Here is a 15,545-nt window from a genome sequence, read left to right as displayed (position 1 = left end):
ATTGGAGGGTTGTGGATGTTGTTCCCTTATTCAAGAAAGGGAGTAGAGATAGCCAAGGAAATTATAGACCAGTAAGTCTTACTTCAGTGGTTGGTAAGTTGATGGAGAAGATCCCAAGAGGCAGGATTTATGAACATTTGGAGAGACATAATATGATCAGGTATAGTCAGCATGGCTTTGCCAAAGGCAGGTCGTGCCTTACAAGCCTGACTGAATTTTTTGAGGATGTAACGAAGCATATTGATGAAGGTAGAGCCATAGATGTAGTGTTTATGGATTTTAGCCAGGCATTTGATAAGGTATCCCATGCAAAGCTTATTGAGAAAGTAAGGAGCATAGGATCCAAGGGGACATTGCTTTGTGGATCCAGAACTGGCTTGCCCACAGAAGGCAAAGAGTGGTTGCACACAGGTCATATTCTGCATGGAGACCAGTGACCTATGTTGTGCCTCAGGGATTTGTTCTGGGACCCCTACTCTTTGTGATTTTTATAAATGACCTGGATGAGGAAGTGGAGGGATGGGTTAGTAAATTTGCTGATGACACAAAGATTGGGTGTGTTGTGGATAGTGTAGAAGGCTGTCAGAGGTTACAGTGGGACATTGATAGGATGCAAAACTGGGCTGAGAAGTAGCAGATGGAGTTCAACCCAATTAAGTGTGAGGTGGTTAATTTTGGCAGGTCAAATATGATGGCAGAATATAGTATTGATGGTGAGACTCTTGGCAGTGTGGAGGATCAGAGGGATCTTGGAGTCCGAGTCCATAGGATACTCAAAGCTGCTTGCAGGTTGACTCTGTGGTTAAGAAGACATACGGTGAATTGGTCTTAATCAATTGTGGGAGAGGTAATGTGGTCAGACTCCACTGGAGTACTGTGCTCAATTCTGGTCACCTCACTATAGGAAGGACGTGGAAGCCATAGGAAGGATGCAGAGGAGATTTACAAGGATGTTGCCTGGATTGGGGAGCATGCCTTATGAGAATAGGTTGAGTGAACTTGGCCTTTACTCCTTGGGGTGACGGAGGATGAGAGGTGACATGATAGAGTTGTACAAGATAATGAGAGGCATTGATCGTGTGGCAGTCAGAGGCTTTTCCCCAGGGTTGAAATGGCTAGCATGAGAGGGCATCGTTTTAAGGTGCTTGGAAGTATTTACAGAGGAGATGTCAGGGGTAAGTTTTATTACGTAGAGAGTGGTGAGTGCATGGAATGGGCTGCCGGTCATGGTGCAGAGGCAGAAACGATAGGGTCTTTTAAGAGACTCTGGGATGGCTACGTGGAACTTAGAAGAACAGAGGGCTATGGGTAAAGCCTAAGTCGTTCTAAGGTAGGGATATGTTTGGCACAGCTTTGTGGGCCAAAGGGCCTATGTTGTGGGTATGTTTTCTATGATTCTATGTTTCTAAAAGGAGTCTATGCTGGCCATGTGCTCCTTGTGGTCCTGTTCCAATCTCCACATGTCTGAGGGGTATCATCATCAGATGGTTGGTCTCTGTTGAATGGAGAGTTAACACTTTCTTGCATTTGAAACTCCTAACTCTTACAGTGTTCCTCATCTGTTCAAGTGATGTATCTCCGGCCCATTAGCTCAAGATAACCTGACCTACCAGGGTCACCTTCTTATTAGCTCTGGTCCAAAGCTACAGCCAGGATTTTTCTCTGGTCTCTAACCTTAGCCTCATGCCTTTGTTCTTTTCAACTCTGGCTAGTTCAAAGCAGTCAAACTAGGTCATTCAGACACTGATGCAAAATATTTAAGCAGTTCATCCACCATTTCCTTGTCCCCCATTACTACTTCTCCAGCACTGTTTTCCAACATCCACTCTCGCTTCTCTTTTACACTTTATGTATCTAAAAAAACGTTTGGAATCCTCTTTAATGTTATTGGCTAGCTTACTTTTGTATTCTGTCTTTACCTTCTTATTGAATTTTTTTGGTTGCCTTCTATTGATTTTTCCCAATCTACCTACATATTGAAATCCCCCATGACTATTGTAAGATTGCCCTTTTGGCATGCATTTTCTAACTCCCATTGTAATTTGTAGGCTACATCCTTACTACTATATACAACATCCATCAGGGTCTCTTTACTCTTGCAGTTCTTTAGCTTTGTCCACAATGATTCAACACCTTCCAACTCTGTGTCACTTCTTTCTAATGACTTGATTTCATTTTTTACCAATATAGCACACCTCCCCTTTGCCTTACTGCCTGTCCTTTCAATACAATGCCTGTCCTTTGACATTAGGCTCCCAGCTATAATCTTCTTTCAGTCATGTTTTAGTGATGCCTACAACATCATACCTACCAATCTGCAACTGTGCTGCAAGTTCATCTACCTTGTACCATCCCGTTAGAGATGCCGGAAGTTATGGAGTATTATGTGCTGGTTGCCAAGGCTGGTAGGGTGCTAGGTGAGGATAAGAGGAACCCTATCGCTGGTGGAATGGCGGGAGGATAGAGTGAGGGCAGATGTGCACGAAATGGAAAAGGTGCATTTGAGGGTAGCGCTGATGGTGGAGGAGGGGTAGCCCCTTTCTTTGAAGGAGGACAACTCTTTCGTGCTGGATTGAAAAGCCTCATCTTGAGAGCAGAAGCGGTAGAGATGGGGGAATTGAGAGAAGAGAATGGTGTTTTTGCAAGTAACACTGTGGGAAGAGGTATAGTCCAGGTAGCTGTGAGAGTCAGTGAGTTTATAACAGACATCAGCAGATAAGCTGTCTCCAGCGATAGGGACAGAGAGATTGAGGGAGGGATGTGTTGGAAATGGATCAGGCAAGTTTGAGGATGGGACATTCCCCATTCCCATTTCCCTCTCTCACCTGATATCCTTAGTTGCCCATCATCTCCCTGTGGTGCTCCTCCCTCTTTTCTTTCTTCCATGGCTTTCTGTCCGCTCCTCTTAGACTCCTCCTTCTCCGTCCCTGTATCTCTTTCACCAATCAACATCCCAGCTCTTTACTTCACCCCTCGCACCCCTGTTTCACTAGTCACCTTATCTTTTTTCCTCCGCTACCCTCACCTTCTAACTCTGACTACTAACATTTTTTCTGCAGTCCTGATGAAGAGTATTGGCCCAGAACGTTAAATGTACTCTTTTCCATCAATGACACCTGGCCTGCTGAATTCCTCCAGCATTTTATGTGTGTTACCTTCAGTCTTATACTCACCCTTTTCAATTTTGTCAGCCTTTTATGTTGTAACTCATCCTATTGACTGCAATTTTGCCCTGTCAACAGACTCTTCTCACTGCACATTGCCTCTGTTAGTAAACCAGCTCCCTCATCTTCAGCATTATCATTTGCCTTTCCCACAACACTTCTTGCATTGAAGTATACACAGCTCAGGACACTGATCACACCATGCTCAACCTTTTGATTCCTGACTTCCTCTGAGGTCTTACCAACATCTGCCTCCACAACCTCTCCCCTCTAGTTTCCATCTTCCTTCAACTCTAGTTTAAACCCCACTGTGCAGCATTAACAAACCCTCCCACTAGGTTACGAGTCCCCCTCCAGTTCAGGTGCAAATCATCCCTTATGTATAGGTCCCACCTTCCCTGGAAGAGCCCAATGATCCAAAAATCTTATGCCATCACTCCTAATTCAAATCTTTGGCCATATATTAAACTGTATAATCTTCCTTTTTCTGGCCTCTCTAGCACATGGCACGAGTAGCAATCCTGAGATCACAACCCTGGAGGTCCTACCCTTTAACTTAGCATCTAACTCCCTGAACTCCCTATGAGAACCTCGTCAGTCATCCTACCCATGTTATTGGTACCTACGTGAACCACGACCTCTGGCTATTCAGAAGATCTGAGATGTCCATGAGACCATAAGATAAAGGATCAGAATTAGACCATTTAGCCATCAAGTCTGCTCTGCCATTTCATTATGGGTGATTCCAGATCCCATTCAATCCCATACACCATATCCCTTGATGCCCTGACTGATCAAGAATCTATCAACTTCCACTTCAAGTATATCCACAGGCTTGCCCTCCAACACAGTCTGTGGCAGAGCATTCCACAGATTCACCACACTTTGGCTAAGAACAACCCCCTTTAAGTTCTAAAAGTTCCCCCATCAATTTTAGGCTGTACCCTCCAATTCTGGGTAAGCCACGCCACTCCCCCTGCTCCACTCATTTTTCTATATTCCAATGTCTTGGCTTAAAGTTCCATACACTCCTCATATGTTATCTCCTTCATTCCGGGAATCATCCTCGTGAACCTCCTCTGGACTCTCTCCAATGACAACACACCTTTCTGAGATACAGGGCTCAAAACTCTTGGCAATACTTCAAATGCAGCCTGACTAGTGCCCTATAAAGCTTCAGCATTATCTCCTTGCTTTTATATTGTATTCCCCTTGAAATCAATACCAACTTTGCATTTGCCTTCTTTACAACAGACTCAGCCTGCAAATTCAACTTCTAGGAGTCTTGCCAAATGACTCCTAAGTCCCTCTGCTCCTCTGATTTTTAATTTTCTCCCCATTTAAATAATGGTCCACACTATTGTTCCTTTTACCAAAATGCATTGTCATATATTTCCCAACATTGTATTCCACCTGCCACTTTTTTGCCCATTCTTCTGATTTGTTTAAGTCCTGCTGGATCACATTGCTTCCTCAGCTCTACCTTCCAAGTCACCTATCTTCGTATCATCTGCAAACTTTGCCACAAAGTCATCAATTCCACTTTCTAAATCATTGACCAACCATGTTAAAAGTAGTGGTCCCAATACTGACCACTGAGGAACACCACTAATCACTGGCAGCCAACCAGAAAAGACCCCCTTTATTCCCACTTACTGCCTCCTGCTTGTCAGCCATTCCTTTATTCATGCCAACATCTTTCCTGTAACGCCATAGATTTTATCTTGTTAAGCAGCCTCATGTGAGGCACTTTATCAAATGCCCTTTGAAAATCTAAGAAAATATCATCCACCTCCTCTCATTTCTCCACCCTGCATGTTACTTCCTCGAAGAACTCTAACAGATTTTGGTCATGTTTGACAAATCTTATTGAATTTTTTGAAGAGGTTACGAGGAAAGTTGACGAAGGTAAAGCATTGGATGTTGTCTATATGGACTCTCAGTAAGGCCTTTGACAAGGTTCCGCACAGAAGGTTAGTTAGGAAGGTTCAATCGTTAGGTATTAATATCGAAGTAGTAAAATGGATTCAACAGTGGCTGGATGGGAGATGCCAGAGAGTAGTAGTGAATAACTGTTTGTCAGGTTGGAGGCCGGTGACCAGTGGTGTGCCTCAGGGATCTGTACTGGGTCCAATGTTGTTTGTCATATACATTAATGATCTGGATGATGGGGTGGTAAATTGGATTAGTAAGTATGCAGATGATACTAAGGTAGGTGGCGTTGTGGATAATGAAGTAGGTTTTCAAAGTTTGCAGAGAGATTTAGGCCAGTTAGAAGAGTGGTCTGAATGATGGCAGATGGAGTTTAATGCTGATAAGTGTGAGGTGCTACATTTTGGTAGGAATAATCCAAATAGGACATACATGGAAAATGGTAGGGCATTGAAGAATGCAGTAGAACAGAGTGATCTAGGAATAATGGTGTATAGTTCCCTGAAGGTGGAATCTCATGTGGATAGGGTGGTGAAGAAAGCTTTTGGTATACTGGCCTTTATAAATCAGAGCATTGAATATAGGAGTTGGGATGTAATCCTAAAATTGTACAAGGCATTGGTAAGGCTGAATTTGGAGTATTGTGTACAGTTCTGGTCACTGAATTACAGGAAAGATGTCAACAAAATAGAGAAAGTACAGAGAAGATTTACTAGAATGTTACCTGGGTTTCAGCACCTAAATTACAGGGAAAGATTGAACAAGTTAGGTCTTTATTCTTTGTAGTGTAGAAGGTTGAGGGAGGACTTGATAGAGGTATTTAAAATTATGAGGGGGATAGATAGAGTTGATGTGGATAGTTTTTTTCCATTGAGAGTAGGGGAAATTCAAACAGGAGTACATGAGTTGAGAGTTAGGGGGCAAAAGTTTAAGGGTAACACAAGGGGGATTTTCTTTACTCAGAGAGTGGTAGCTGTGTGGAACGAGCTTCCAGTAGAAGTGGTAGAGGCAGGTTCGGTATTGTCATTTAAAGTAAAATTGGATAGGTATATGGACAGGAAAGGAATGGAGGGTTATGGGCTGAGTGCGGATCAGTGGGACTCGGTGAGAGTAAGTGTTCGGCACAGACTAGAAGGGCCGAGATGGCCTGTTTCTGTGCTGTAATTGTTATATGGTTATAGATTTGTCAGGCAAGATTTCCCTTTACAGAAACCATGTGGACTTTGACTTATTTTACCATTAGTCTCTAAGTATCCCGAAACCTTATCCTTAGTAATAGTCTCCAATACTTTCCCAACCGCTGAGGTTAGACTAACCGACCTATGATTTCCTCTCTTTTGTCTTCCTCCCTCCTTAAAGAGTGGAGTGACATGTCCTAGGCCCTGGAACCCAGGAGGCAACATACCATCCAAGAATCTCATTCTCTCCCACAGAACCTTGTGTCCGTTCGCCTAAATAATGAATCCCATATCACCACAGCATGCTTCTTCTCCCCTCTTCCCTTCTGACTCACAAAGGCAGACAAAGACTTTCCTCTGTTAGGTCATCACCCCTGTTGTTGAGGGGGATGGTTACAGGAGTACTCTGCACTGGCTCCTTAATCCCCTTTCCCTTCCTGACTGTCACCTGGTTTCCAGTTCCAGCTCCAATTCCTTAACACGGATTGTTAGAAGCTGAAGGTGAATGCAGTTCTCACAGTTGTAGTCATCAGGGACACTGGAGGTATCTCTGCCTTCCCACATCCTGCAAGAGGAGCATTCAGCTAAGCTGCCTGGCATCTCTACTATCCTATTTGAGCAGATATAAAGAAAGGAAAGGAAAAAAAAAGCCTTGAACTTTGCTCTCTCTGACTGAAACCACTCTTCACGGAAGTCTCAAAGAGCTAAAGCCTCAAGCTCACCGCTCTGACCCAGACGATGGGCACTGCGACGATGGCTGCTGCACTTGCCCCTGCCCTCCTTTAACTAGCTCTTGCTAATTAATCCCAAAAGTCATACGGTCACTGGTCAAAGCTCTTCTTTTCTGTAGTGACCCACTGCTGCCTTTTGTACTCAGGTAGCGGGCCTGATGAAGTCCCCTCCTCTCGAAACGTCCAATGTCCCGACTGGCCACTGGGCAAAGCTCTTTTTGTTACCAGGACTGGCTGGCTTACATTACAAAGTGAGGCTGGTGCATGCTGGGATTGAATTCCCTGGAGCAAAGACGCCTGAGGGGATGGCTATATAAATGCATTGGGGGCAGAGATAATGTGGATGGTCACAGTCTTTCCTCCACAGAGTAGGAGAATCTAAAACTACAGGACATAGAATTCAGGAGAAAGATTTGAAGGAAACTTGTGGGACAAGTTATGCTGTATCGATGTATGGAATAAACTACCAGACCAAGTGGTAGAAGCAGGCATAATCACAAAGTTTAAAAGACATTTGGACAGATTGATGGATCGGAAAGTTTTGTAGCGATATGAGCCAATTGCAGGCAGGAAATGGGAGTGATTCAGGAAGGCACCTTGGTCAGCATGAGTGAGTTGGCCCAAAGAACCTGTTCCAGTGCTGTATAACTGTGTCCATTCTCTTGTCTACAGACTAACAGTCAGACTGATCTTCAGGTTTAAATTGAAAAAAACCCACACTATCACTTACTCCACTAAATTCATAACAAGTGTGGTGTAGCCATTTGCCTCCAAAAGTTCCTCGGGTTTTTGATCCCTCTGATCAGAGAAAGAGGTCTTTATGCTCTGTCCAGGCTTTATATTGTTTTATATTTCTCAAATCACTCCCTCCTCTGCCTCTCTGTTCCAGTGAAGACAATGGTAGCCTATTTAATCTTTACTCATGGCTGTACTTTTCCATCCTGGTACATTCTTGTGAGCCTCCTTTGCCGCTATTCCAGTACAGCCCCATCTTCCCTGTAATATGGCAACCAGTACTGTACAGAGTACTCAAGCTATGAACTAACTGGTGTTACATACAGTCACAGCTTAAAACACATGGTCTTTGTTGTGTATTTAATATTTCAGTAATATTTGAATAATATTGTAAATATATTGTTTGAATAAGCATTCTTGTTCATTTAAATAATTCACTCTATGTTATATGTAAAAATACATGAATTGCGTGCTGCATATGCTATCACATGATCAGTGCGCACCTCACTTAAATTCACTTTCTGGACTTTTCCTTTCAATTAATTTAAGATTTTGGAGTTAGAAGACATAACAGTGGTGACAAGGTATTTTTAAAACACACCTAAACACACCTATTGTTAAAATGAAGTGAGATGTTAGACTTACTAAAAAACAGAGGGAGAAATGGTCGCGTTAAAAAACATCAGCACACCACCTGTTTTTTGGGAGGGAAGACACAGTCAATTTAATAAAGGCAGTAAACTGAAGACTTCATGGGTTAATAAACAACGAGTACAGGGTGATAATAATCATTTATATATAAGAGTAGAGATGGCCAACTACATCAGGAAGATTGATACATTTGATTATAGAACAGATAGCTTGATTTTTATATACTTAACAGATTGACCAGTATTTTAAAGCAAGTGCAGTACAGTAGAGAATGAGAAACAAAAGGCCAATTTTGCTGAGTGCCTTCGTTTTAAAGGCACACAGATTGCTTCAAAAATTAACTGCTCCATGAAGCCAAAATGAGCTTTACTGATAGCATGAAAATAATGCAGGAATATTTAGAACAAAAACCATTGTTGATTGCAGAATGTTTCAGGTTTCATAAGCAAAATCAAAAAGAAGGGCAGAGCCCATTTCAGTGTATATAGTTGAATTGAGAGAATGTCTGAGCATTGTTAGCTCAATGATTGCACTTTATGATACATTGGGAGATCATTTAGTTTGTGGAATCTTACAAGAAAGCATTCAAAATTGGATTATGACTAAAGCACAGTTTAAATTTTTAAATGGTGTGGCTTCTGTCAGTCGTGGTCGACCATGGGTACTGTGCCTCTGGTAGTCACTGGGAGTGGCTTCTCCAGGGCACAAGCCAGGGCAGAGTAGATATGGCGATCCGTCTGTTGCCCATGCAGTGGAACCCCTTCTCCATGATGACGACAGGTCCAAAGGAACGACGAAAGTCAATACAGTGCTAGCAGCATCACAGGAGTTGCCGTGCTACTGCTGGATACAGAAGCCTTTGGGACTCTGACTCCAGATTTTTCCTTGGGGTTTACTCCCAACACCTTTCCCGTGAGCGGGTATAGCCGCAAGGCAGCGGAGGTTTGTAATCAGCGTTTCCCTCTCCTAGATGAGCTACCATCTGTGGTTAATGAACCCCATCTGCTCGGAGCAACTGGTTTTAAGGCGCCTTTGCCCCTTCTCCTGTCAGTGAGAACAGCTCCGCCGGACATCAGAACTATGCCACACGTGAAGGCCAGGAGTTGGACTTGTTTGTCAGAGGCTGTTTGAGATGCACGCCATGAAGAGCATTTGTTTAGCTCATCCCCACTACCACCCTTCGGCTATGACTACCCTTGAAGCCACATTTTTAAAAGAGCAGTTGAAATAACTATTAATGGAGACAGCAGACAGAAGCACAAATGAGGGATGAAAATGAACATGAACAAAAGTCTAAACAAATACCAGCTTGGCCAAACAGATTGTGTTACCATTGTAGCAGGGGCTCACATACACCAGACCAATATAGGTTTAAAGCCGAAACTTGCAGAAAATACAAGAAAGGACATATACAAAAAGCATGTTAAGCAGACAAAAGGAGAAGAGAGAAAAGTAAAAAGTTAAGTTGAAGTTTCAAAAAGAGAACTAATCTGTATGTTTTTGATGTAAAATCAGTTAATGATGAGAATGACAGAGGACTGGGTAGCCTTCAGATTTACAATTTGAAAACAAACAATAGACAAGCAATATGGCTTACACCAGAAATGAACAGCAAATTAATTAACATGGAATTGGACACTGACTTGGCTGTGTCAGTCATTCCACAAAATGAGTTTGAATGTTATTTCAAAAAATACTGAACTGAAGCCTGCAGATATCTAACTAAGAACATATACTGGAGAAAAGATAACTCCTATGGGAACGGCATCTGTAACAATGAAATACAACAACCAACAAGCTGCAATGGGTTTGGATGTGGTAAAGACATGAGGGCCAGCATTGTGGGGTTCTGTTAGGCTGAGACAGCTACAAATTGTATGCCACATCCCCTGAAATGAAGCCAACTGAAAGCAAATTAAGGAAGTTACTGGATGATGCCACAACTACCTCCATACTGTATCCAACAGAGAGCAAATAGGTGTTGGTACCAACCTCTCTGCCACTGGTTAGAAAGCATTTTGGACAAAGGAATAACCATTCTGCTCAGAAGCATGAAAGTGCTGAAAGCAGTGGTCTGACTACAACAGTTTCTGAAGGTCTGAGAAACCTCTGATATGTTAATCACGCAGTCACTTGCAAAATGTGGCTCCATTTTAAGCTGGAAGAGAGTTCAAGGAGGTTCAGGAAAGTTGCAAGCATTCAGCTTTTGAGAGTATAAAGAACCAGAAGCTACTCTGCATGTACAGGTGTCCCCTGCTTTACAAAAAGTTTGCTTTATGCCACTTTGCTTTTACAAAAGACCTACGTTAGTACCTGTTTTCACTAACTGGAAGAAATCTGAAGAGGATGTTAGCTTTTATGAAGGAAGGCACCCACTTTAAACTTGTGTTTACCTTGAGAAAGACTACCATGACTGTGAAGCCTTGCGCAGGCAGGTGTGTGTGCATGCGTGATTTTTTTTCTACAAGTTGGTTTTTGGCCAAATCTTCCCGATTCTGATACGTGAAACTACACTGTACATACATCATTTCTACTTGATATAGGCTGTGTATTTATCATATCATTCCTGCTTTTACTACATGTTAGTGTTATTTTAGGTTTTATGTGCTATTTGGTATGATTTGGTAGGATATTTTTTGGGTCCGGGAACGCTCAAAAAATTTTCCCCTATAAATTAATGATAATTGTTTCTTCACTTTACGCCATTTTGGCTTACAAAAGGTTTCATAGGAACGCTCTACTTTTGGATAGCAGATTTAAGGTTATTGCATGAGCTTCAAGTGGGAGACAAAAAGCTGCTTGTAAAAGTAGATGCAAAGACCAAAGTCCAGCTGGATGAGTGGAAGGCCAGAAAGAAAGGAGTCAATGGAGATACAAAAACAAAGGTTGCATCAGATGATGCTGTGGACAAGAAAACCAAGAGGAGAGATCAGATCACACGGGGAGCAATAGAGAGATTAATAAGTGAATACTCCAGTGAACTAAACAAACCTTCCCAAGAACAAGATGCACAAACTACAAGAAGAAAAAACGAAGAAAGGTGGTTACCGCTGTCAGAACTATTTCCTGTAGACTCAGAGTCAGCTTCTACAAGCACCACGGAGGAAGCCCCAGAACCTGAGGTTGTTTTCACAGCCACATGTCTCACTTGCCAAGCAGAATGATCCCCCATGTCAGGAAAGATGTTATCCCACAAGAGTAAGAAACCCTCCACAGCGATTAAATATTTGGGCCCGAATGGGAACATTTACAATTTACTATGCTATATAGGAGTTGTATTATATAATATACTGTCTATATAGTTGAGATGCATTCTTTATAGTTGGACCTTATAGCTAAGCAGGGATGAGTATTGTGCATTTAATATTTCAATAATATTTGAGTGATCTTGTTCCTTCAGAAATTCTTGCTCTTCCTCAACTGGTGTTCTAGGGTCTTGGATTAATGGAGTAAATTTAAATAAACACCTTGTTTACTCACAGTTAGGCAGTACCTCCTGAGAAGAAGTATGTGCTGCATAAGGTTTGAAGTTAAAGGCAGAAAATGAAGTAGTCTTCTGATTCACATTGACTGCATGCTTGCCATATGGTATAGAATCTAAAAAAAAAATGTGCTTACCTGTGACTCTGACTTTACATCAGTAACAATAGCAGATGGTTTTGCCACATTCTCACATCTACTCTTATTTATAATCCCTTGGATTTCATCCTGATAATTAAGAGACAATAATTACTCTGCACTATTTTAAAGCTCTTGACGTTAAAGTGCTGTTAATTGTGTTTATATCCTGTTTACTGAAACTGAAATTTAGAAAGGCATAAGATAGTTCTTAGGAGATTTACAAATTTTAATATTGTTTTTCAATAAGACAACAAGTAGGCATAGAATCTGTTTAATTAGCTAGTACACTGTTATATGCTTCAAAATGACTTTGATCTGGTACGTCTATGGGAAATTCCTAACAGTCAAGCGGTCATTACAGTATAGTTCAGCAGTGAAATTAATTGCCATGAAATACATTACCAGCATAATTGTTGTGATATTGCAGCATCATGAAAGCCCACCCCTGGAATACAGGAGTTCTGCTGAAGGGTCTCAGCCCGAAACATCGGCTGGACACTTTTCCATAAATGCTGCCTGGCCTGCTGAGTTCCTCCAGCATTGTGTGTGATGCAGGAGCAGGTGAAGGCTTGCTCCAGTATACTTTACTATTACTGTTAAATAAGTGCACACCTTGGTCAGGAATGGTTTGAATTAGGGTCTTCTACCAATAACCTGCGAGATGACAACGCAGTAAAGAAGCACAGTGTTACTGCAGTCCAAATCTTCACGACAGCGGCGAAAGTAGGGATATAGCTTTTTAACTAATACTGGAGTAAAGCTTTACCTCCAGTGATGGCCTGTTCATGTATTCCAGGTCTGGGCTTTTATGTTGCTGGAATATCACGACAATGATGTCAGTTACGTATTGCATGGCAATTAATTTCACTGCTGAACTACAGTGTAATTCCCATGGAGTGCTGATCACAATCATCTTGCAGCATAAACGGTGTACCAACTAAGTGATTAAATTTCCTGATCCTAAAGTTTACATGACTGTTTTGGTAAATGTTTTGTGAACTTTCTTCTAGGTCAGCTGTTTGCTGGAATCCTTTGGCCATGCAAAAACCACATTAAATGTGTCGTCCAGCCGCTATATTAAATATCTAGAACTGCAATTCAATGAAGGCAAAAGGACTTTGACTGGAGGTAACACTTTTGGTAAAACCCCTCGGGATTTTGAAACTGATGGCCTGGATTATGGCTTCACCCAGCAGGAATCTGAGGAACATATTTTCTAATTTTTCAGGGCTTTACATTTGTAGTTTCCCTCAGAGAGATTTTTTTTAAAAAACGTTGTAGCTTCTTTTGCAGAAATGGAATGAAATTCCTGCTTGTTAATATTGAGTTTCTGGTTGGCTGCCAGCGTCTAGTGGTGTTCAGTAGGGATCGCTGTTGGGACCACTTCTTTTCACAATGATTTGAATGATGGAATTGATGGTTTGTGGCCAAGTTTGCAGATGATATAAAGATAGGTAGAGAGGACAGATTGACAGAATGGACAAAGAAGTGACAGGTGCAACATAGTAAAGAATTTTATGGTCATGCAGATTAGTAGAAGGAATAAAGATGTAGACTATTCTAAATGTGAAGAAAATTCAAAATCAGAGGTGCAAAGGAACCTGGGAGTCCTCGCACAGGATCCCCCTAAAGCAGGGGTTCCCTACCCCTATGGACCCCTTGTTTAATGGCATTAGTCCATGGCTTCAAAAACGTTGGAAACCCCCACCCTAAAGGTTAACTTGCAGGTTGATTCAGTGGTAAGGGAGGCAAATGCAATGTTAGCATTCATTTCAAAAGGATTAGAATATAGTTGGTCTCTCATCTGTCACTTTCCAGCTTGTACACCTCCCCCTCCCTCCTCCTTCTTATTCTGGTTTCTGATGCCTTCCTTTCCACTCCCGATGAAGGGTCTCAGCCTGAAATGCTAAAAAGCATTTATTCCTCTTCATAAATGCTGCCTGACCTGCTAAGTTCCTCCAGAATTTTGTAGGTTTCTCTGAATGTCTTGATGATTCATTGTACGTGTGACAAATAAAGCTCATCTTAAAATTATCCAGTCAATCCTAGCACAGTCCTGGTCTATTGATAGGTACTTAATTAGTCAGGGCATCAAAGGACATGGAGAGAAGACAGAAGAATTGGGTTGAGAGGGATAATAAATCAGCCATTATGAAATAGTGCTACAGAATTGATGGGCTGAATGTGCTAATTCTGTCTCTATTTCTTATGGTCTTATAAAAGCAAGGATGTAATGCTGAGGCTTTATAAGGTACTGGTCAGACTACAGTTGGAGTACTCCGAGCAGTTTTGGTCCCCTGGTCTAAGAAAAGATATACTAGCATTGGAGAGGGTCCAGAGAATTATTTCAGGAATGAAAGGGTTAATGTGTGAGAAGCATTTGATGGCCCTGGGCCTGTACGCACTGGAGAGTTGAAGAATGGGGGGTGGGGGGGGGGGGGGGAAGAATCTCATTGAAACCTCTCGAATATTAAAAACCTAGCCTAGATTGAGTGGATGTGGAGAGGATGTTTAGTACAGTGAAGGAGTGTAGAACTAGAGGGACTTTAAAATAGAGGGATGTCCATTTAGAATGGAGTTTAGGAAGAATTCCTTTAGCCAGAGGATGGTGAATCTGTGAAATTCACTGCCACAGATGGCTGTGAAGGCCAAATCATTGGATATGCAATATTAAATGCAGAGGTTTATGGGTTCTTGATTAGTCGGGTCGTCAAAGGTTCTGCCTCAGTGAAGGGAAGGTCGGAGATTAGGGCTGAGAGGGATAATAAATTAGTTGCATTGGAACGGCAGAGTGAACTCGATGGGCTGAATGGTCTGATTTACTACAACAGCCATGTATCCTTTCTGGGAACGTGTCTTCATCGCCAGCTTATCCCACACGGTTTTCAGACTTCTCGATTTGGACCCTCTGAAGATCCCAGGTACTTACATTCAATTGTCTGTCCCACTGCGCTCTACGTGCCATGCTTTCCACCATGACCCTATCCCAGTCACTTCCACAACTCCGGGATTCTCTCTCCATCACCTGTAATGGACCTGTACGCTTCTTCATCCTCCGCCGGTTCTACGATTTCAATCACCAGTTCTTTCACTTTATCACGTCTTGCAAGGATCAGAAGGTCGCCCATCCACAGACCGCTGAACCTGCTGACTCTAGTACCGACAGGTCTGGATTCCAGACGGCAATCTCTGCTGCTGACCTTAACTGCTCTAACAATCCCAAGCCTGGACTCTGCTGCCATTAATGGGGGTTCCATCGACCTCGGACATCGCCAAAGTGCCGATTGCACAAACCTCCAACTCCGGGCCTGACCTCCGGGCTGGGTCTTCATACACTGCCGCTGGAACCACCGTCTCCCCTTTCACCACCACCATTCTGCAAACCCGTGGCCCTCAGGTCCCACCAACAGCTTCTGAGTCCTCGGAGATTCCATCTTCCTCTCACCCCACCATCCCCGAACATCCCAAGCCTCCCTTCCCCCCTCCGATCCCAGCAGTCATCCATGCCGTGTTTTCACCATTCCCTCGGACCT

General features: G+C 42.6%; 1 protein-coding gene across 3 annotated transcripts in view; it reads left to right on the top strand.

The window, feature by feature from the left end:
- The window catches only part of myo16 (myosin XVI), a 1,004,680-nt gene that overhangs the window by 505,818 nt on the left and 483,317 nt on the right, over positions 1-15,545 (top strand). For all 3 annotated transcript variants that reach the window (XM_073043171.1, XM_073043172.1, XM_073043173.1), the window contains one exon: positions 13,023-13,140. In XM_073043171.1, coding sequence (XP_072899272.1) covers positions 13,023-13,140 — 118 coding nt within the window. The remainder of the gene's footprint in view (positions 1-13,022; positions 13,141-15,545) is intronic.

The sequence above is a fragment of the Hemitrygon akajei genome, chromosome 4 (genome assembly GCF_048418815.1).
Source record: "Hemitrygon akajei chromosome 4, sHemAka1.3, whole genome shotgun sequence".
NCBI lineage: Eukaryota > Metazoa > Chordata > Chondrichthyes > Myliobatiformes > Dasyatidae > Hemitrygon > Hemitrygon akajei.
The sequence above is the reverse complement of the archived record's forward strand: the minus strand, read 5'-3'. Positions and strand labels throughout refer to the sequence as shown.